Source organism: Anguilla anguilla, chromosome 9 (assembly GCF_013347855.1).
Source record: "Anguilla anguilla isolate fAngAng1 chromosome 9, fAngAng1.pri, whole genome shotgun sequence".
NCBI lineage: Eukaryota > Metazoa > Chordata > Actinopteri > Anguilliformes > Anguillidae > Anguilla > Anguilla anguilla.
In genome coordinates, this window is record NC_049209.1 from 51,888,663 (window position 1) to 51,909,968 (window position 21,306).

A 21,306-nucleotide genomic window follows, 5' to 3' on the forward strand; every position below is an offset into this window, starting at 1 on the left:
ATGTGATAATTATGACTTTATAAACTGAAAGGGCACATGGGGTACTAATATTTTACTAAGCCTGTCAAATGGCTGCTCATGTTTGCCCCCATCCCGGGCCAGAAGAACCAGCCTTGGAGGACTTCCCTGCTCCCTGATGTTCCAGGGCCTCGTGATACAGCCACAACTGGTCCTCATGCTCTCTCACTGGTGCCTGAATGGGCCACACCCCTTCAGCTCCAATTTGTTCCTCGCTCCTGCGGCCATGGGCTGCCCCTTAATGCAGAGCCACTCCCACTTTCTCCACCACTGATGATCTTCTGGTGGGGACTGTCACTGCTCCCCTCTCTGCGGGGGCTCCTCCAAGTGCACCCACTCAGCCAGAGCCTACAGATAGACATCCCCTTGCTTGCTGCTGCTCCTTCCATTCCAGGTCCACCATGGTTTTGCCCCCCTGCACCAGGCTGACTGGTCCACTGTCCACTATTCAGGATTCACATTACCTTACCTATACTTAAGAGTAAGCTGATACTTCTTCAGCTGAGTGGCCCACCACTGTTTTGTGGCACTGGGCAGACCCATATCCAGGTGCACCAGGGGGTCGTTGTTCAATTTCACTTCAGTTTTATTTGTGTAGTGCGGTTTGCAGAGACCTCACAAGGACGTTTGCAGATCAGTAAGGAAACAGAAACAGAGGAAACACCAGGCCTGAATCCCCAAATACTTTATATGGCCAAAGTACGTGGACACCTGACATCCATCATCTCATCCAAAATTATGGGAATTAATATCGAGTCAGTGCACGCCTTGCTGTTATAATAACTTCATTTCTTCTGGGATGGCAGTATACTAGATGTTGGAGCATTGCTGCAGGAATTTGCTGCTATTCAGCCAGAAGAGCATTAGTGAGGTCCGGCAATTGATTGGGCGATTGATTTATGCTTGATTGAGTCCTTCATCTCAGATTTTACAGACATTCAAAATAAATCTTTTAGGTCTTATTTTCAGATTGAATTTACATGTCTAAAATTATACAGACTAAATATACAACTTAAGCTTTGAATCAGATTTTTGAAAATAAATAATTCATAAAAGAAATATTTAGCTTGTATCATTTTTTTCAGAAGCAAATATTTAGTAAAATACATATAGTTAATTCAAATCTTAATTCTTTAACCTTTTTCATTAATGCCTAGATTTATCATTTAACTTACTATTTGTTTTATCACGATTCTTAAATTTATATATTTAACATAAATCTTCTGTTCTAAATGTAATATTTAGCTTTTATTTTAAATCTAGGTTTTCATCGTAATCAAAATATTACATTTCGCTAAAAATCTATTTTATAACAAATCTGTTAAAAATGTACATATTTAGCCAATATAAGTGCTTATTAGTATGTTAAATCTTAAGTTCCAAATTAAATATTTGTCTTGTGTTTAAATGCCATTTCTAAAGTAAATCTTTAGCCAAACCAAATATTTCATTTAAGTGTTTTAAAAACTGGACTTATGAGACCCACGTCTTGATGACAGGCATCCCAATGGAGGGAGGAGGAGAAATGGCGAGCTTTAGTGATGGGGCTCTTAACGGTCTTCTAGAAAGGCAGTGAAACTTAATGTTTCAAGGACTTAATGTTCCTCTTTGGCATGGACTATTGAGATTTCCACAGAGGGCATCTGTAATAACCGTTTAACATGTCTGACGTGACTAAGCGTTTCTCTACACAGTGTCTGTGAATGCCACTGTGGGTTGCCTTAGCTCCCTTAGGATGTTTACTCCTCAGTACAGTGATCCTCAGTTCTGTCTGCAGTGCCTGCTGGCTTTCTTTTCCACCTCAAAATCAGCAACCATCTTAGGCCTAAGAAACCAAGTGAGGTGTTTTGTTTGTGCAATTAACTGCTTTAATTGATCTATAAAGCGATTCGCAATGGAAAAAAAAAGTATAAACTCCTGTTGAAAGAGAGTCCCCCAAACATGTCTTGTATATTTTACCCATCTAATGAAAAGCACTATTTATACTGTACTTATTTACCTGCTTGTTATTCATATTGATCACTGAGTTCCAATTCATTGGATTCAATTTAATTGCTCTTACAGTTCACAGTTGAGTGGAGAGTTCAAAAAAATAAACAGTCATAATTGCTAGTCAGTCATTTGGAATTAAAACATTCATTCATTTATTCCTTACAGCAAAGTTTATCTTCTTTCTTCTGTACAGCTTTTTAATGCATTCTGTGAATTCTTCTGTTTTCAAAGAGTAAATGATTGGATTCAGCATTGGTGGCAAGACAGTCGTCAGAGACATGTTAACTATCCAGGCGTTCAGTTCAATGGCAGAGCCCATTGCAAAGGTGGTGCATATAGGAAGATAAAACACACTCACCAAGATCAAATGAGAGGTGCAGGTCTTCATGGCTTTGAGGCGCTCAGAAGCATCTGCAATTTTAAAGATTGCTCTGCCTATACATACGTATGTACATGTGATAAAAAATACCGGGACCCAGAGAATTGTAACAGGATGTGTCCAGTTTATGATTGCACTTGGAGGGTGCTCATCGCATGCCAAAAGTTGTACAGCTCCGTGATCACAGAAAAAGCTGTTTACCACAATGGATTTGCAGAATGATATTCTGTCGATAAAAATCACAGCTATGGAAGTGGCCGTTCCTGAAAAAATCCATAGTATGGTTGTGATCACGAACATTGATTTATTAGTCACAATCTCATTGTATCTGAGTGGAAAGCATATAGCAACAAATCTATCATAGGACAGAAGAGCAAGAATGAAAGACTGCACAGAGAGAAACCAAAAAACAAAAAACATATGAGTCAAGCAGGCCGTGTAGGAGATTAAATGTGATTTAAACAGCAAGGTGTCAAGCATCTGAGGAACAAGTGCAGTGCTTCCACACAAGTCAGACAAAGCCAAATTAAAAACGACAATGTATTTTGGAGTGTGGAGACGGTGGTCAGCGTAAATCATAAACATGACAAAGGCATTTCCTAGTAGACTCACAGCATAAACGAAGGACAAGAACACATAGTAGTAGTTTGCGTGGGGAATACCGGCAAAACCACTTATGACAAAGAACTCAGGACGCACAATAGTGGCATTATTAATGGAGGTTGAATTCAGGGGACTCATCGCAGCTTTGCCAGCTCCTCGCTGTTTCTCACCCCCTGAAAAACCAGTCCTTTAGGACCTGGAAATAAAAAATAGGTCAACCTAAAGCAATGAATTCCTGAAACATCACAAAGTTAACAATGTTTGGTTTATCAAATACTCAGCTACAGAAACCCCGGAAGCTCAGATTTATTAGTAATTATTCATTAGTGAATGAATAAACAAAATAAATAAATAAATAAAATAAAAGACAATAAAAAATTCCCAGGCTTCATTCAATAAATTCTACGTCATCATACTCCCAGTGAAAAATGTGTGACTTCGTAGAACGCATAAAAATCATATTACAATCCCCTGCAACCCAAGCACCTTCACCTTAATCCCCATGTCCCCTTTTGATTTGATAAAAAAATATTATAATTTCTATTCTTCTTGTTCTTGTCAAAAATGTTCACCCATTAAATTTGGTGAGTTATACACTGTACAATAAAGCAGTTTTACCTGGTTTATTCTGCTCTTTTCTCACTTTCACAATTTTGAGCACCTGACCCTCAAATGTTTGTTAGCACATCTCTGCATAACACCTAACAATCATGTTTCATACTCATTACATCTCTACATCTTTTTCTGTTACGCTTGTATCACTGTACCCTTCAGTTTTAATAGAATATTCTGATAGTTTAATCACATAGAAACCTGACAATGAGAGCTTAATGATGAACAATATCTATAAATAATTTTTACAATGAAATATTTTACTTTATGCATTTTCTTTCAGAAATTCTCAAAGGGAAATTTTTTTTGATGCAATATATATCTTGATATAAAAAAAATTATTTAAAATTATTTTAGATTCAGTTTTCATTTAGAATAATTGGCATGCGCTTCAAGCTACGCAGAAACAGGCAGCTTTTTGAAATAAATAAATGAAGGGCTATGTTAAGGCGTAGCTAATACTTACCAATAATTTTTTGCAAACTGCACAGACCAAAAATGTCAATGCACCGTTTCTCATTTAGAAGACCTCTTTTTCTAATAGGAAACCAATGTACTTTGATGTTTCTCTTTTAGAGGATGAATGTCCTTGAACTTGATGATAGTTCAGTTGGAAAAGACTGTGGTGAGACAAAGCATGCACTGTGATTCTTATATCCCGGAGTGTTGACACAGAACATTACCCTAAGGGAACAGAAAGCAGAAAAAAATGCTCATGTGATATCTGTGTAACATGACATAATTATAGAGACTTATTCTGTACTCCTTGTTTGGGATTATTCATTTATTAATTGCTTTTTTGTTTCTTTGGTTGGAGCCTCATTCTCAGGACTGGGCCTATGGCATAACTGTGACTATTTCAGGTTTGTGTATGTATGCGTGAGCTTGAAACATTGTGCTGATAAAATGTGAAATGGATGTTTATTGGATGTTTATTTGTTGAAGTTACAACCAGCATTCAGATAGTGACACACTGGAAAAAAAAAGAAAATTGAAAGAATAATTACCATAGATAAAATGGGCACACATTCTGGTTTCTGTTTGAGTACAGAAACAATAATTATAATTATAACTGCAAGCGGTAATTAATGGGGTCTAAGCAGCATGTGATAATTATGACTTTTTAAGATGAAGGGGTATATTTGATTCACCAATTTTAGCATGCTGCCTCAGATGAAATTCTTACATGTATGCCCAGCTTAATGATGATTCATTTGGTGAAGCTCAGCCTAACGGCCTAGGATTCGTTTGCGAAAACTGGTTCATTATGGATGTGAATTCTATGATTTTATGGTAACTGTATCCAAAGATACACTTTTGAAAACTTGCATTTTAGCTACAGCGCCTCCTAATGGCTGACTGATCCCAAATTTTACAAGGTCGCACCAAGAGGTCAATATATCCATCAAGTTTCATGATGATCAGCAATTGCTATTGCCTGTCAAATGGCTGCTTTACTCATCATTGCTTTACCCCCTGCACCAGGCTTATTGGTCCACTTTCCACTATTCAGCATTCACGTTCCCTTGCCTATACGTAAGACTAAGCTGATACTTCTTCAGCTGAGTGGCCCACCACTGTTTTGTGGCACTGGGTAGACCCATCTCCAGGTGCACCAGGGAGTTGTTGTTAAATTTCAATTCAGTTTTATTTGTATAGTGCTTTTTACAGAGGCCTAACAAGGATGTTTACAGATCAGTAAGGCAACAGAAACAAAGCAAAAAGAGCAAACACCAGGCCTGAACCCGAAAAAAAACAATATACAGCCAAAGGTATATGGACATGTGATATCCAACATCTCATTAAAAATTATGGGAATTAATATGGAGTTGGTCCACCCTTTGCTGCTATAACAACCTCCACTCTTCTGTGAAGGTTTTGTACTAGATGTTGGAGCATTGCTGCAGGGATTTTCTACTATTAAGCCAGAAGAGCATTTGTGAGGTTGGACATTGATTGGGCACTTAGGCCTAGCTCACAGTTGGTTTTCCAGTTGATCCCAAAGGTGTTTGATGTGGCTGAGGGTCAGGGCTCTGTGCAGGCCGGTCAAGTTCTTCCACACCATCCTCAACAAAACCATTTCCATATGGACCACGCTGTGTGCTCGGGGCATTGTCATGCTGAAACAGGAAAGGGCCTTCCCCAAACTGTTGTAAGGCAGCTTAGAAAATTCAGCATCAGGCCAGACACACTGCTCAGTCTAAACAATATTAGGACATCACAAACATTGCAATATGGGATATACAAATAATAGCCAGACGTGTGATGTCTCCCTGTTATACAGATCACAAAAACTGCTTCCTTTTGCATCACACTGAATAGGGAGACATGGAGTCATGTGAGGGAAAAAGATATGACTCAGTTAAAGAGTAAAATAATAAACATTCAGTGTCTGTCTTATGTTACCATCACAACTAAAGTATAAGGTTTTAGTTTTAAAACTAGCACAACTGTGTCTTAGAGTATTCTTTCTGAGAAGCATTATGACCATTTCGGCAATGTTTAAGTTTTCAATTGCGTGGTTGGCTGAGTCTCACTGGGTAAATTTGTTTTACAGCAAAGATGCAAGGGTGCTTTCAGTAAACTACAATGCAACTTCACATAGGCATGTGCATTTGAGGCCAAACACCAAGGCCTAAAATTACATAGATGTTACTCAGTTGAAAATGTAAATTTACTGTCTCTATCAGGGTTCCCACTCATTTTAGAAAATCATTTTCAGGGACTTTTCAAGGACAATTTCCATGACTTAGAGTCTTAGACTTACAGACATGAAACGTGGACAATGGTAGTCCAAAGCCGGTGGTGGACCGGTGTCGGGGGGGGGGGGGGGGGGGGGTGCTTGCAATGTGCAAGTACCATAACCATTCAAAACTGTGTGCTGCTGTGGAATCTCAGCAGCTAATAAAAATGAGAGAAGCGGAGAAAAATATGCAATCTCAGCTCTAAATATACAGTTTAATACCTTGACTTATAGCCTATCCTACATTTTTCCAGGACCTCACAAATATTTCCAGGACATTTTGTAAATTTTCCTCATTTTCCAGGTGTTTTCCATGACTGGAAAACTAGTTGATAAATTTCCAGGTTTTCAAGGTTTTCCAGGACGAGTGGGAACCCTGGTCTATGCCTACCCTGACCACGCTGCTACCTTGAACTTCTGAAACATGGCCAGTACTCTGTTCTTGATTTCTTTGGTTGCCAGGGAATACACAATGGGGTTCAGGCAGGGTGGGATGCATTTGGCCAAAGACAAGTTTAGAATCCTGACATCTGGATCGAGTTGGAAGAAGAAAAGTTCGATGATGTACACCGTCGTGATCGGCACGTAGAAAATCGCCACGAGAACGAGATGTTCTGTGCACGTTAACAGTGCTTTGTACCTGCTGTCTAAATTTTTCATTCGAAACACGGCTGTCAAAATGCAGATGTATGACATGATAATTAAACTAAGGGGCACAAACACAATAAGTAAACTCAGAGAAGAGGCAGTGGCCCACTGCAATCGGTTGTCATTGCAAGCTAGTCTGTACATGGGAGTGTAGTCACAGAAGTAGCTCTGAACATTGAGCGAATTACAGAAAGACAGTCTGGTCATGACTGTGACCGCGAACACAACAACGCTTACACAAAATGACCAAACAGCGACTAAAATACTGATCATGACAGTGAGTGAGTTGATAGAGCTCTGTCTCAGTGGGAAACATATCGCAATTAACCGGTCATAGGCCAGTACGCTTAGGGAAAACGACTCTAATGAGACAAAACAGTAATAGAAAAACATCTGTGCCAAACACGCGTTGTAGGAAATAAAGTTATCTTTCGCGAGAAATATCTTGATCATACGAGGGATAATAGATGTACTGAACATCAAGTCGACGACCGCCAGATTAGCCACCGCAATGTACTTCGGGGTGTGTAGGCGGTGATCTATCCATATAATGGAAAGAATAAAGCAATTGGATAAAACCGTTACAGTATAAACAACGGCGAGGAAAGTTACGTATACATCGCTAAACTTTAAATGGGTAAAACCGACAATGTGAAATCCAACTGGTCTAATAATGGAGTCGTTGGTGCTGGATGTGGTCAGAATACCCATTGGTCGTGTTTGGCGTTCAGCACCTCCGCGTGACTTCTTCTCTGGGCTCTGAGAGAGAAACGGATGAATGGCAATCAAAGCAAAAACAATATTCCGTAGCCACTAGTTCTCATTTACATGGCATTCAGTATTTAACAGATGCTCAGATCCATTCATACAGATCACTTTAAATCAATTTAGCGCACAGAGCTATAGTGTATAGGCCACATAGGCGAGAGCGGGGAAATGACTAACGGTTTTCGTATTTGGCGCAATTCTGAAAATATTACCAGAGATAGATTAATAATTTTTGAAATACAAACAACCTACATCCATTGGCTTTGACTACACATCACATTAGCAATCGGACTGAAAGTACCGAGAGTGAAATGTTACGAGATTGGAGTAAAAATTAACGTGGCGCAGGGTACACCTAACAGTCTTAATAGTTTTAAAAGTTAACACAAAGTACGGCAGTTCAATACAATTACATGTTTTATGACACAAACAGTCTTTAATACATTTTTGATCATATTTATATGTTTTTCATGGCTTACCTATGTCGGTGAAAATCTATCACAAGACTACATGATTATTCTCCGGTTCCGGTCGAATGTCTATTCGATCCAAACAGCTGTGTCAATCGATGTCACGTGTCACCACGTTGCCTAAAGTTGAGTTAAATAAATGTACGAAGATCCCGTCTGAACAAATCATATCAATTAGTTAATTGATAGTCGACTGACAACAGGTTAACAACCCCGTTCGGATTAATCTCGCAGCGTGACTGGGGTCTACACTTTTGCCTGGCTAACAGTCTGATTAAGTTAGTATGCGGTATGAAAACCGTGCGATCTGATAGTCACTAAACGACTGTTTACAGACTTTTGGCCACATCTCCCGAAATATTTATTGAACTGTCCCGCCGTTCGTTAGAAACTAACCTGAAATATGTCGTTCAAACTCGATGCATCTACCTAAAAAGTCCGTGTTGTATTTTACCCCGCTCTCGCCTACAGTATTAAAACACGCATGTAGTTTCCACACAGAACGAACCGCTTGAAAAAGAACCAAACCGTGGATCTGATGTTACGCATGCGTCTTTGGTAGACAGTCTCTTCTCTCCCGATATGGCTCTTCTAGAATCTTTTCCAAAATGACGGCGCCTTCAACAAACACACGTAATTGTTTCCGTACACTATATTCAGGCCCAATACAGTTTATATGTGACCTGGAACGCGAAGGAAATATAATAACAAAATGCATAAACAGTTGTTCGCTTTTTTTCTTTGTTTTTCTTTTAAGTATTGCTACGTTATTTCTTCTTATCCCCTACGTAAAAAAAAATGCGTTATTGCTGTCGAAAGTAAGCGTGTTGGTTTCGAACTCAGCCCTGGTGTTGAATGAATATCGGAAGAAGAAAAGAAAACTGGAAGATTAAGAGCGCAGAGTAGAATTGGCACAGTAGGAAAACGCTGCTCACCAGTTCTCCTCAGCACAGGTCACTGTCGAAACGCGTTAGTCTTAATGTGCTTCTCGCCTCGTGCTGCAGAATATATCTCCTGGTGTGTGTGGAATGCGTGTACTTGGGAATTCTTCTGGGACATCAATGAAAATCCCTTGCCTGTTAAATGAGTAGGTCCTATAATCCCAGGGCTACCCAGCCCTGTTCCTGGTGATGTAGGACCATGCTGTAGGTTTTCACTCCAACCCAAACAAAGCGCACCTCATTCAACAGGTAGAAATCTCATTGAGCTGCTAATTAGTAGAATCAGATTAGCCAAATTAAGGTGGAAATGAAAACCTGCAGGATGGTAGGTCTTGAGGAACAGTGTTTGGGCCGCCCTGAATAATCCCATTGGCACTTCAGAGGCACTGATGATGTCACAGTTTAGAATGCATTTTGGCATTTAGCAAGCCCTTCTATACAGACTGACTTACACACTCTGCATTTTTACGTTTATTGTACTCAGGAATTCAGCTAAGGCAGCCTATACCTTCTTTGTGGACACAAGGGCTGTGTCTGCCTGGGTATAATCTTAGTCCCTTGGGGCTTGTCGTATTGGTGTGTGCACAATGAAGTTCTGTCGTGGTATGCTAGCAGAGAAACAGCGAGTGCTTATGAGTATCACACAGTTGCCTCCCGTCTTGTATATTTGTGACATTATTACTGGCACAACGGCAGTGCCCCACCTGAATGTAAAAATGCTACTGTTCAATTTGCAAGCAGAGTTCCTTAACTGTTATGATGTGCTACCGTTCAGTCATGTCCAGTAATAAAGGCCTTGTTGATGAATTGCCATTCAAAAGGGTTGTCTGAATATGAGCTCCTCGGCATGGCATACAAAAGTACTGTTGCCAAAGCAGTTAAAATTCAATGTGAAGTTTTTGTGCAAAGCCTTACTGCAGAACAACAGTATGCCCTGCGGATGGACTGAAAAACTGCCCAGGGTGTATTCGTGCCTCTCGCCGAATTCGCCTCCTGCAACTCTGACCAGGAATAAGTGCGTATAGATAATGGATGGATTGATGGAAAACAACAATCATAAACAAATTTAAGCAGAAAATAATATAATTATGATAATCACATAACCGTTCTAAGTATTAAAAGCTTGTTTCAGGAGACTGTATGTTTGTGTAGGGTGTTTTCGTTATCCTTCCTGATTTGTGATGGGACCCATTTTCTTGATTTCCAAAAAGTTCAACCTGGGAATTATAGGTTTTAGCTCGATTGTAGTGGTTGAGCTGAAATTGGCTTGTCAAATATTGTCAAATATCCAAAATAACCTTCATTGTACACGAAAAAAAAAAAAACTTTCTGGGTCAAAACCAGACACTAAAACTAAAATAACATCAAAAAAAGAAGGAAAAATAAACAGAAAGTGAGCTTTTTCTTTTCAGGATATTCTAAAGCTATTTTTTAAATAATCTGAAGGACATCTGATCTAGCATTTGCCCGATGGAGCTGGAATCTATTCCGAACATGGCAGTAGAAAAGAAGTCACCATTTAACAATAGACCACACAGCAGTTTTTATTTTATTTTATTTTTATTTTTTTATTTTAAATCATTGTCTTTAATAAACCAGGTAAGTCCATTGAGAACAAGATTTCACTGACAATGACAGGTCACAAGACAATAAGAGAGAAAATGAAACAGAATAATAATTAAGACAGCTGATTACGCAACCTGTAAACATTCAAATGCAATCAGTGGTTCACCTGGGAGTTTGGGGGGGGGGGGGGGGTCTCCTGTATCGAGGGCGATATGCACAGGGGGCCTAACCCCCCCCCCCCCCCCCCCCCCCCCCCCCCCCAAAGGAAGACCCGAGCTCTCCTGAAGGAACTAAGAACAAGTTGTTTTTTTTTTTTTTTGGGGGGGGGGGGGGTGTACTATTTCTTGAGATTGCCTGAGCTAGTTTTACTCACTCATTACATTTGCACATTGCTTAAGATAGAATGTGTTTCCAGTAAAATACAATTCAAATTTATTACATTGGACTTCACATTTTTCCAGGACCTCACAAATATTTCCAGGACATTTTGTAAATTTTCTCATTTTCCAGGTGTTTTCCATGACTGGAAAACTAGTTGATATATTTCCAGGTTTTCAAGGTTTTCCAGGACGAGTGGGAACCCTGGTCTATGCCTACCCTGACCACGCTGCTACCTTGAACTTCTGAAACATGGCCAGTACTCTGTTCTTGATTTCTTTGGTTGCCAGGGAATACACAATGGGGTTCAGGCAGGGTGGGATGCATTTGGCCAAAGACAAGTTTAGGATCCTGACATCTGGATCGAGTTGGAAGAAGAAAAGTTCGATGATGTACACCGTCATGATCGGCACGTAGAAAATCGCCACGAGAACGAGATGTTCTGTGCACGTTAACAGTGCTTTGTACCTGCTGTCTAAATTTTTCATTCGAAACACGGCTGTCAAAATGCAGATGTATGACATGATAATTAAACTAAGGGGCACAAACACAATAAGTAAACTCAGAGAAGAGGCAGTGGCCCACTGCAATCGGTTATCATTGCAAGCTAGTCTGTACATGGGAGTGTAGTCACAGAAGTAGCTCTGCACGTTGACCGAATTACAGAAAGATAGCCTGGTCATGATTATGACCGCGAACACAATAACACTTATACAAAATGACCAAACAGTGACTAAAATACTGATCATGACGGGGATTGTGTTGATAGTACTCTGTCTCAGTGGGAAACATATCGCAATTAACCTGTCATAGGCAAGTACACTGAGGGAAAACGACTCTAATGAGACGAAACAGTAATAAAAAAACATCTGAGTCAAACACGCGTTGTAGGAAATAAAGTTATCTTTCGCGAGAAACATCTTGATCATACTTGGAATAATGGTTGTACTGAGCACCAAGTCGACGATCGCCAGATTAGCCACCGCAATGTACTTTGGAGTGTGCAGGCGATAGTCTATCCATATAATGGACAGGATAAAGAAGTTGGCCAAAACCGTTACAATATAAACAACAGTGAGGAAGCTTAAGTATAAATCAGTAAAGTTCAAATGGGTAAATCCGACAATGTAAAATCCCACTGGTCTAATAATGGAGTCATTGGTGATTGATGTGGTCAGAATGCCCATTGGTCGTGTTTGCCGTACAGGACCTCCGCGTGACTGCTTTTCCTCTGGGCCCTGAGAGAGAAACGGATGAATGGAAATCAATGAAAGCATACAGCCACGTGACATTTCAGGCTAACGCTCCGTTCCCACTATATTTCTCATTTGCATGACATTTAATATTTAGCTGATGCGCTGATCTGTTACATTTAGTTATACAATAAATTGCACTATAGAGCTGTAGAGTGTATTTTCAATGGTATACAGCAGGGCAGGTCCAACTCTGTTCCTGGAGATGTACCATCCTGTAGATTTTCACCACACTGCCAACAAAACACACCTCATTCTACAGATAGAAACGTAATTGTTCTGCCGAATATTGGAGTCAGGTTTGACAAATTAGCGTCGGCATTAAAACCTGATGGTGGAACTCCAGGAACGGGGGTTGTCCATCCCTGTTCCTGGCATACAGGGTTTGTGGCCCAGCTGGAAATGGAACCCACAGCCACTCAGTCATATTCCTCTAACAAATATGCAACAATGAGAACCAAGCAAGCCATTGATCAGGAACAGGTGATTAGCTTATACTACATGTTTTTATTTAGTGCTTGGAAGGCTAAAATACGTTGCAACTTTTCTGCAGTAGTTTAAACCCATATTTAATTTAAAATTAAAATTTTGTGTCTGCTTACTCATGTAGGCCTAACTCAACAAAATAAAATTGTTCAAAAGCTGATTAAATAAACCAAATCAACACTATCAAACCCTTGTGCTGGGGAAATTTGCCCAATGACATTTCATACTTCCAGCATCATTGACATTTCTGAGCAGTGCGCATGTTCATTTCCCCTTGGGTAATTTCAGAATTTACGTATGATAGTATAACACTGACAGTATATGCTTAAAACCGTTCGGCTCCAAAAGCAGTGCATGACGCATTACACACCCGGAATAATTCCCTTGTCCATTCTAAGTGAACGTGGTCGTTGGTCTTGGTGTTGGACGTTTAATCTACTTATCGTTAGATATCTAGCTTATACTTCACTAATAAAATTAGAATATCCATGAGAAATAAGTCATAGAACTGTAAGTGCAAATAACTAATAAAGTCTAACGACAAAGACAGCACGTGTACAATATTAAAACACATGCATTTAGTTTTAATAGAGACCGAACCGCTTAAGAAAGAACAAAACCGTGCATCTTAAATTACGCATGCGTCTGTGTAGCGTCTCTTCCTCTCCAGATGGCTCTTCTAGAATCGTTTCCAAAATGACGGCGCCTTCTGCAAACACACGTAATTGTTTCCGTAGGCTATATTCAGGCCCAATACAATTAATTTGAGACCATGAACGCGAAGGAAAAATGATAACAAAATGCGTAAACAGTTGTTTGCTTTTTTGTATTTCTTTTATGTATTACTACGTTCTTTCTTCTTAACCCCCGACCAAAAAGGAAAAAAATGCGATTCCGCTGTCGAAAGTAAGCGTGTGGCTTTCGAACTCAGCCCTGGTGTTGAATGAATTTCGAAAAAAAATAAAATAAATAAACTAGAAGATTAAGAGTGCAGAGTAGAATTGGTGGCACAGTAGGAAAACGCTGCTCACCAGTTCTCAGCGTAGGTCACTGTCGAAACGCGTTAGTCTTAATGTGCTTTTCCCCTCGTGCTACAGAATATATCTCCTGGTGTGTGTGAAATGCGTGTACCTGGGAATTCTTCAGGGGACATAAATGAGGGTCCCTTGCCTGTTAAATTCGTATAATCCCAGGGCTACCCAAACCCTGTTCCTGGTGATGTAACACCATCCTGTAGGCTTTCATTCCAACCCCAACAAAGCACACCTCATTCAACAGGTACAGATCTCATTTAACTGCTAATTAGCCGAAGCAGGTATGCCAAATTAAGGCGGAAATTAAAACCTACAGGATGGTAGGTCTCCAGAAACAGTGTTTGGGAGCTCTGGATAATCTCATTGGTGCAACGAATTTCGGCATTTAGCAGACCGTCTTATCCAGAGCGATTTACACACCTTTTTTTTTTTTTAACATAATATTTATATTGCATCCATTTATACAGCTGGATATATACTGAAACAATGCAGGTTAAGTACCTTGCTCATGGGTACAACTGAAATGTCCTACCCAGGAATCCCTATGACCTTTAGATTACAAGACAAATTCCTTACCCATTATACTACACTGCCGCCCATGGTGAGAGTTAAGTGAGATCGTTTTAAAACCACTGGCTATGTTATCTCAGATATGATGCATATCTTAACAAACATTGCACACAAGTTATATAACAGCACATCAGTATTAGAGGTTACAACATATTGCAGTTAATTTAGTGCATTTTGGGTTCCATTTAGTTTTTTAATTCATTCTTTGTGCAATTTGCATTCAATTGAGTATTATCTAACTCATCTGCAAGCATGCTCATATGAATACATTAAGACTGCTAGAAACGTATTTACAGTAAATATCTACAATAGCCTTCATTGTACACAAAAACTTTCTGGGTCAAAAACTAAAGTAAAAAAATTAAAAGAAAAGAAACACATTTAACGTTTGCTTCCTGGAGCAGGAAACTATTCCTAACATGTCAGTAGAAATGTAAAGTAAAAGTCACCATTTGAAAGTAGACTTCAGAGAAGTTTTTTTTTTTTTAATCATTATTTTTAATAAACCAGGTAGGTGCACGGAGAACATTTACCAATTAAATGGATCTTATTCATTTTAAAATGTAAATTTGCTGCAACTTTTGGCTCTACGCTTGCCCTGTCCACGCTGCTACCTTGATTTTCTGGAGCATAGCCAATATTCTGTTCCTGATTTCTTTAGTTGCCAGGGAATACACAATGGGGTTCAGACAGGACGGGATGCACGAGGCTAACGAATAGTTCAGCATTCTCACATCCGGATTGAGGCGGAATAAGAAAAATTCAATTATGAACACCGTTACAAGTGGCACATAGAAAATCGCCACTAGAACTAGATGTTCTGTGCACGTTGCAAGTGCTTTGTACCTGCTCTCCACAGTTTTCATTCTAAACACGGCTGCCAAAATACAACCGTATGAGACGCTGGTTAAACTAAGGGGCACAAACACAATGAGTAAACCCAGAGAAGAGGCGGTAGCCCACTGCAATCGGTTATCATTGCAAGCTAGTCTGTACATGGGAGTGTAGTCACAGAAGTAGCTCTGCACGTTGACCGAATTACAGAAAGATAGCCTGGTCATGATTATGACCGCGAACACAATAACACTTATACAAAATGACCAAACAGTGACTAAAATACTGATCATGACGGGGATTGTGTTGATAGTACTCTGTCTCAGTGGGAAACATATCGCAATTAACCTGTCATAGGCAAGTACACTGAGGGAAAACGACTCTAATGAGACGAAACAGTAATAAAAAAACATCTGAATCAAACATGCGTTGTAGGAAATAAAGTTATCTTTCGCGAGAAACATCTTGATCATACTGGGAATAATGGTTGTACTGAGCACCAAGTCGACGATCGCCAGATTAGCCACCGCAATGTACTTTGGAGTATGCAGGCGATAATCTATCCATATAATGGACAGGATAAAGAAGTTGGCCAAAACCGTTACAATATAAACAACAGTGAGGAAGCTTAAGTATAAATCAGTAAAGTTCAAATGGGTAAATCCGACAATGTAAAATCCCACTGGTCTAATAATGGAGTCATTGGTGATTGATGTGGTCAGAATGCCCATTGGTCGTGTTTGCCGTACAGGACCTCCGCGTGACTGCTTTTCCTCTGGGCCCTGAGAGAGAAACGGATGAATGGAAATCAATGAAAACATACAGCCACGTGACATTTCAGGCTAACGCTCCGTTCCCACTATATTTCTCATTTGTATGACATTTAATATTTAGCTGATGCGCTGATCTGTTACATTTAGTTATACAATAAATTGCACTATAGAGCTGTAGAGTGTATTTTCAATGGTATACAGCAGGGCAGGTCCAACTCTGTTCCTGGAGATGTACCATCCTGTAGATTTTCACCACACTGCCAACAAAACACGCCTCATTCTACAGATAGAAACGTAATTGTTCTGCCGAATATTGGAGTCAGGTTTGACAAATTAGCGTCGGCATTAAAACCTGATGGTGGAACTCCAGGAACGGGGGTTGCCCATCCCTGTTCCTGGCATACAGGGTTTGTGGCCCAGCTGGAAATGGAACCCACAGCCACTCAGTCATATTCCTCTAACAAATATGCAACAATGAGAACCAAGCAAGCCATTGATCAGGAACAGGTGATTAGCTTATACTACATGTTTTTATTTAGTGCTTGGAAGGCTAAAATACGTTGCAACTTTTCTGCAGTAGTTTAAACCCATATTTAATTTAAAATTGAAATTTTGTGTCTGCTTACTCATGTAGGCCTAACTCGACAAAATAAAATTGTTCAAAAGCTGATTAAATAAACCAAATCAACACTATCAAACCCTTGTGCTGGGGAAATTTGCCCAATGACATTTCATACTTCCAGCATCATTGACATTTCTGAGCAGTGCGCATGTTCATTTCCCCTTGGGTAATTTCAGAATTTACGTATGATAGTATAACACTGACAGTATATGCTTAAAACCGTTCGGCTCCAAAAGCAGTGCATGACGCATTACACACCCGGAATAATTCCCTTGTCCATTCTAAGTGAACGTGGTCGTTGGTCTTGGTGTTGGACGTTTAATCTACTTATCGTTAGATATTTAGCTTATACTTCACTAATAAAATTAGAATATCCATGAGAAATAAGTCACAGAACTGTAAGTGCAAATAACTAATATAGTCTAACGACAAAGACAGCACGTGTACAATATTAAAACACATGCATTTAGTTTTAATAGAGACCGAACCGCTTAAGAAAGAACAAAACCGTGCATCTTAAATTACGCATGCGTCTGTGTAGCGTCTCTTCCTCTCCAGATGGCTCTTCTAGAATCGTTTCCAAAATGACGGCGCCTTCTGCAAACACACGTAATTGTTTCCGTAGGCTATATTCAGGCCCAATACAATTAATTTGAGACCATGAACGCGAAGGAAAAATGATAACAAAATGCGTAAACAGTTGTTTGCTTTTTTGTATTTCTTTTATGTATTACTACGTTCTTTCTTCTTAACCCCCGACCAAAAAGGAAAAAAATGCGATTCCGCTGTCGAAAGTAAGCGTGTGGCTTTCGAACTCAGCCCTGGTGTTGAATGAATTTCGAAAAAAAAAAAAATAAATAAACTAGAAGATTAAGAGTGCAGAGTAGAATTGGTGGCACAGTAGGAAAACGCTGCTCACCAGTTCTCAGCGTAGGTCACTGTCGAAACGCGTTAGTCTTAATGTGCTTTTCCCCTCGTGCTCCAGAATATATCTCCTGGTGTGTGTGAAATGCGTGTACCTGGGAATTCTTCAGGGGACATAAATGAGGGTCCCTTGCCTGTTAAATTCGTATAATCCCAGGGCTACCCAAACCCTGTTCCTGGTGATGTAACACCATCCTGTAGGCTTTCATTCCAACCCCAACAAAGCACACCTCATTCAACAGGTACAGATCTCATTTAACTGCTAATTAGCCGAAGCAGGTATGCCAAATTAAGGCAGAAATTAAAACCTACAGGATGGTAGGTCTCCAGAAACAGTGTTTGGGAGCTCTGGATAATCTCATTGGTGCAACGAATTTCGGCATTTAGCAGACCGTCTTATCCAGAGCGATTTACACACCTTTTTTTTTTAACATAATATTTATATTGCATCTATTTATACAGCTGGATATATACTGAAACAATGCAGGTTAAGTACCTTGCTCATGGGTACAACTGAAATGTCCTACCCAGGAATCCCTATGACCTTTAGATTACAAGGCAAATTCCTTACCCATTATACTACACTGCCGCCCATGGTGAGAGTTAAGTGAGATCGTTTTAAAACCACTGGCTATGTTATCTCAGATATGATGCATATCTTAACAAACATTGCACACAAGTTATATAACAGCACATCAGTATTACAGGTTACAACATATTGCAGTTAATTTAGTGCATTTTGGGTTCCATTTAGTTTTTTAATTCATTCTTTGTGCAATTTGCATTCAATTGAGTATTATCTAACTCATCTGCAAGCATGCTCATATGAATACATTAAGACTGCTAGAAACGTATTTACAGTAAATATCTACAATAGCCTTCATTGTACACAAAAACTTTCTGGGTCAAAAACTAAAGTGAAAAAATTAAAAGAAAAGAAACACATTTAACGTTTGCTTCCTGGAGCAGGAAACTATTCCTAACATGTCAGTAGAAATGTAAAGTAAAAGTCACCATTTGAAAGTAGACTTCAGAGAAGTTTTTTTTTTATCATTATTTTTAATAAACAAGGTAGGTGCACGGAGAACATTTACCAATTAAATTGATCTTATTCATTTTAAAATGTAAATTTGCTGCAACTTTTGGCTCTACGCTTGCCCTGTCCACGCTGCTACCTTGATTTTCTGGAGCATAGCCAATATTCTGTTCCTGATTTCTTTAGTTGCCAGGGAATACACAATGGGGTTCAGACAGGACGGGATGCACGAGGCTAACGAATAGTTCAGCATTCTGACATCCGGATTGAGGCGGAATAAGAAAAATTCAATTATGAACACCGTTACAAGTGGAACATAGAAAATCGCCACTAGAACTAGATGTTCTGTGCACGTTGCAAGTGCTTTGTACCTGCTCTCCACAGTTTTCATTCTAAACACGGCTGCCAAAATACAACCGTATGAGACGCTGGTTAAACTAAGGGGCACGAACACAATGAGTAAACTCAGAGACGAGGCAGCGGCCCACTGCAAACGGTTATCATTGCAAGACAGCCTGTACACCGGGGTGTAGTCACAGAAGTAGCTCTGCACGTTGACCGCATTACAGAATGACAGCCTGGTCATGATTGTGACCGAGAACACAACAACACTCACACAAAATGACCAAACGGTGACTAAAATACTGATCATGACGGGGATTGTGTTGATAGAGCTCTGTCTCAGTGGGAAACATATCGCAATTAACCTGTCATAGGCAAGTACACTGAGGGAAAACGACTCTAATGAGACGAAACAGTAATAAAAAAACATCTGAATCAAACATGCGTTGTAGGAAATAAAGTTATCTTTTGCGAGAAACATCTTGATCATACTTGGAATAATAGTTGTACTCAGCACCAAGTCGACAATCGCGAGATTAGCCACCGCAATGTATTTTGGAGTGTGTAGGCGATGATCTATCAATATAATGGAAAGGATAAATGAGTTGAACAAAACCGTTACAATATAAACAACAGTGAGGAAAATGAAATATAAATGAGTAAACTTTAAAAACGTAAATCCGACGATATAAAATCCCGCTGGTCTCATGACGGAGTCGTTTGTGATCGAAGTGACAAGAATTCCCATTGCGCGTGTGCGGCCTTCAGGACCTCCGCGTGACTGCTTTTCCTTTGGGCCCTGATAGAGAAACAGACAAATGGCAATCAATGAAAACATACAACTACGTGACAATTCGGCTAATGTTCTGTACTCATTACCTCTAATTTACATAACATTTTAATATTTTGCTGACGCTCAGATCTATATTAATATATATAAATATTCTTTTTTTCACATAATATTTTTATATAGTTGAATATTTCAGCAAGATTAGTGCTTTTCAATGATGTACATCACGCGAACGTCTTTGGGTAGACAGTTTCTTGAATTGTTTCGAAAAAGACGACGCGTTCACAAGAGTTCACATAATTATTTCAGTACGTTATATTCAGACATAGGCAAATACTGTTAATGTGTGACCAAGAACACAAAGGAAAAGTAAGAGCAAAATAAGCAGTTATTCACTTGTTTTTTTATGTATCTTTCGTTTTACCACTCCACCCTAATTTATTGCGTTATCGTTGTCGAAAGTGAGCGTGCGGAAACATTCCTCAGCCCTCGTGCTGAATGAATTGCGAAAAAAATGGAAAGATTACGAGCGCAGAGTAGAATTAGCACAGCAGGAAAACGCAACTCACCAGTTCTCAGCATCGGTGACTGTCGAAACGCGTTTGTCTTAATGTGCTTCTCCCCTCGTGCTCCAGAATATATCTCCTGGTGTGTATGGGGTGCGTGTACTTGGGAATTCTTCAGGGCACATTAATGAGAATCCCTTGCCTGTTGAATTCGTATAATCCCTGGGCTACCCAAACAATGGTCATGGTGATGTAATGCCTTCCTGTAGTGGGTTTTCACTCCAACCACAACAAAGCACACCTCATTCAACAGGTAGAAAATCTAATTGAGCTGCTAATTAGGTATGCCAAATTAAGGTGGAAATGAAAACATACAAAATACATGCAGGTATTCCAAATTAAGGTGGAAATGAAAACCTAGGTCTCCAGTGATCTCTCTGTCTTTCTCAATAGCTAATGGTATCCAGCTAGCTAGTGAGAGATATAGATGGCAAACAATAGCTTGCTCTCTAGTGGTATATACAACTCAGCGTATTTTGGTGTCAATGTGACTGATTTTTATAGAATAAGCCAAGTACCTGCCACGGTGGTGGCCCAACTGAAATTATAACAGGCAGGCATGATGGCCTACTAGAAGCCAGCAAACTTTTGCAACTTGGCTACCTTTTTCCAGGTTCATTTTCTCTTTAACTTTCTGTGATCCACTTTTATGTTCATGAGGCATTTCGATTTGCTTTGCTGTAGCTAAGACTCCTTTTGAGTCTCACCCCCAAAACTAGCTAACCCTGCTGGGAGAAAAGAGCTTAGGTCAGCAATGACTTCCATGAATTTATCCTGGTTAATGCTCATCTGGTGCTGGCGTAATTGGTGATAAAACCTTCTGGGCCAAAATCAGACACAAAAAACTAAAATAAGATCAAACAAATAAATGAGAAGACCAGAAAGTGGACTATCCCTTTCAATGCCATCTAGAGCTATTCTTAGAATTAAAAAAATAAAAATTAAAAAATACAATAAA

The 21,306-nt window shown here is 39.6% G+C and overlaps 5 protein-coding genes across 12 annotated transcripts; all 5 read right to left on the bottom strand.

Moving 5' to 3' along the window:
* Positions 1 to 1,972: 1,972 nt before the first annotated feature.
* LOC118236551 (olfactory receptor 1500-like) lies at positions 1,973 to 4,210 on the bottom strand. Its single transcript, XM_035435031.1, has 2 exons — positions 4,071 to 4,210; positions 1,973 to 3,188 (listed from the first exon to the last, which is right to left on the bottom strand). The coding sequence occupies exon 2, from the start codon at positions 3,128 to 3,130 to the stop codon at positions 2,159 to 2,161; it is 972 nt and encodes a 323-aa protein (XP_035290922.1). The 5' UTR covers positions 3,131 to 3,188; positions 4,071 to 4,210; the 3' UTR covers positions 1,973 to 2,158.
* A 2,225-nt stretch (positions 4,211 to 6,435) lies between these two features.
* LOC118236370 (olfactory receptor 52K2-like) lies at positions 6,436 to 9,203 on the bottom strand. Of its 4 annotated transcripts, none has more exons than XM_035434671.1 (3): positions 9,169 to 9,203; positions 8,243 to 8,353; positions 6,436 to 7,754 (listed from the first exon to the last, which is right to left on the bottom strand). In XM_035434671.1, exon 3 carries the CDS (start codon positions 7,704 to 7,706, stop codon positions 6,735 to 6,737), a length of 972 nt encoding a protein of 323 aa, XP_035290562.1. In that variant the 5' UTR covers positions 7,707 to 7,754; positions 8,243 to 8,353; positions 9,169 to 9,203; the 3' UTR covers positions 6,436 to 6,734. The 4 variants fall into 4 exon arrangements, with proteins under 4 accessions (XP_035290562.1, XP_035290560.1, XP_035290563.1 ...); XM_035434669.1 differs by lacking the exon at positions 8,243 to 8,353 and adding an exon at positions 8,762 to 8,851; XM_035434672.1 differs by lacking the exon at positions 8,243 to 8,353.
* A 1,856-nt stretch (positions 9,204 to 11,059) lies between these two features.
* On the bottom strand, positions 11,060 to 14,222 carry LOC118236321 (putative gustatory receptor clone PTE03). Of its 3 annotated transcripts, none has more exons than XM_035434590.1 (2): positions 13,889 to 14,222; positions 11,060 to 12,356 (listed from the first exon to the last, which is right to left on the bottom strand). In XM_035434590.1, exon 2 carries the CDS (start codon positions 12,303 to 12,305, stop codon positions 11,334 to 11,336), a length of 972 nt encoding a protein of 323 aa, XP_035290481.1. In that variant the 5' UTR covers positions 12,306 to 12,356; positions 13,889 to 14,222; the 3' UTR covers positions 11,060 to 11,333. The 3 variants fall into 3 exon arrangements, with proteins under 3 accessions (XP_035290481.1, XP_035290480.1, XP_035290482.1); XM_035434589.1 differs by having other exon boundaries at positions 13,495 to 14,222; XM_035434591.1 differs by lacking the exon at positions 13,889 to 14,222 and adding an exon at positions 13,228 to 13,483.
* A 389-nt stretch (positions 14,223 to 14,611) lies between these two features.
* LOC118236288 (olfactory receptor 52B2-like) lies at positions 14,612 to 17,888 on the bottom strand. Of its 3 annotated transcripts, none has more exons than XM_035434511.1 (2): positions 17,610 to 17,888; positions 14,612 to 16,077 (listed from the first exon to the last, which is right to left on the bottom strand). In XM_035434511.1, exon 2 carries the CDS (start codon positions 16,024 to 16,026, stop codon positions 15,049 to 15,051), a length of 978 nt encoding a protein of 325 aa, XP_035290402.1. In that variant the 5' UTR covers positions 16,027 to 16,077; positions 17,610 to 17,888; the 3' UTR covers positions 14,612 to 15,048. The 3 variants fall into 3 exon arrangements, with proteins under 3 accessions (XP_035290402.1, XP_035290401.1, XP_035290404.1); XM_035434510.1 differs by having other exon boundaries at positions 17,216 to 17,888; XM_035434513.1 differs by lacking the exon at positions 17,610 to 17,888 and adding an exon at positions 16,949 to 17,204.
* Positions 17,889 to 18,751: 863 nt separating this feature from the next.
* LOC118236403 (olfactory receptor 52B2-like) lies at positions 18,752 to 20,586 on the bottom strand. The gene is made up of 2 exons (XM_035434758.1): positions 20,352 to 20,586; positions 18,752 to 19,791 (listed from the first exon to the last, which is right to left on the bottom strand). Exon 2 carries the CDS (start codon positions 19,738 to 19,740, stop codon positions 18,763 to 18,765), a length of 978 nt encoding a protein of 325 aa, XP_035290649.1. The 5' UTR covers positions 19,741 to 19,791; positions 20,352 to 20,586; the 3' UTR covers positions 18,752 to 18,762.
* Between the last annotated feature and the right edge of the window lie 720 nt (positions 20,587 to 21,306).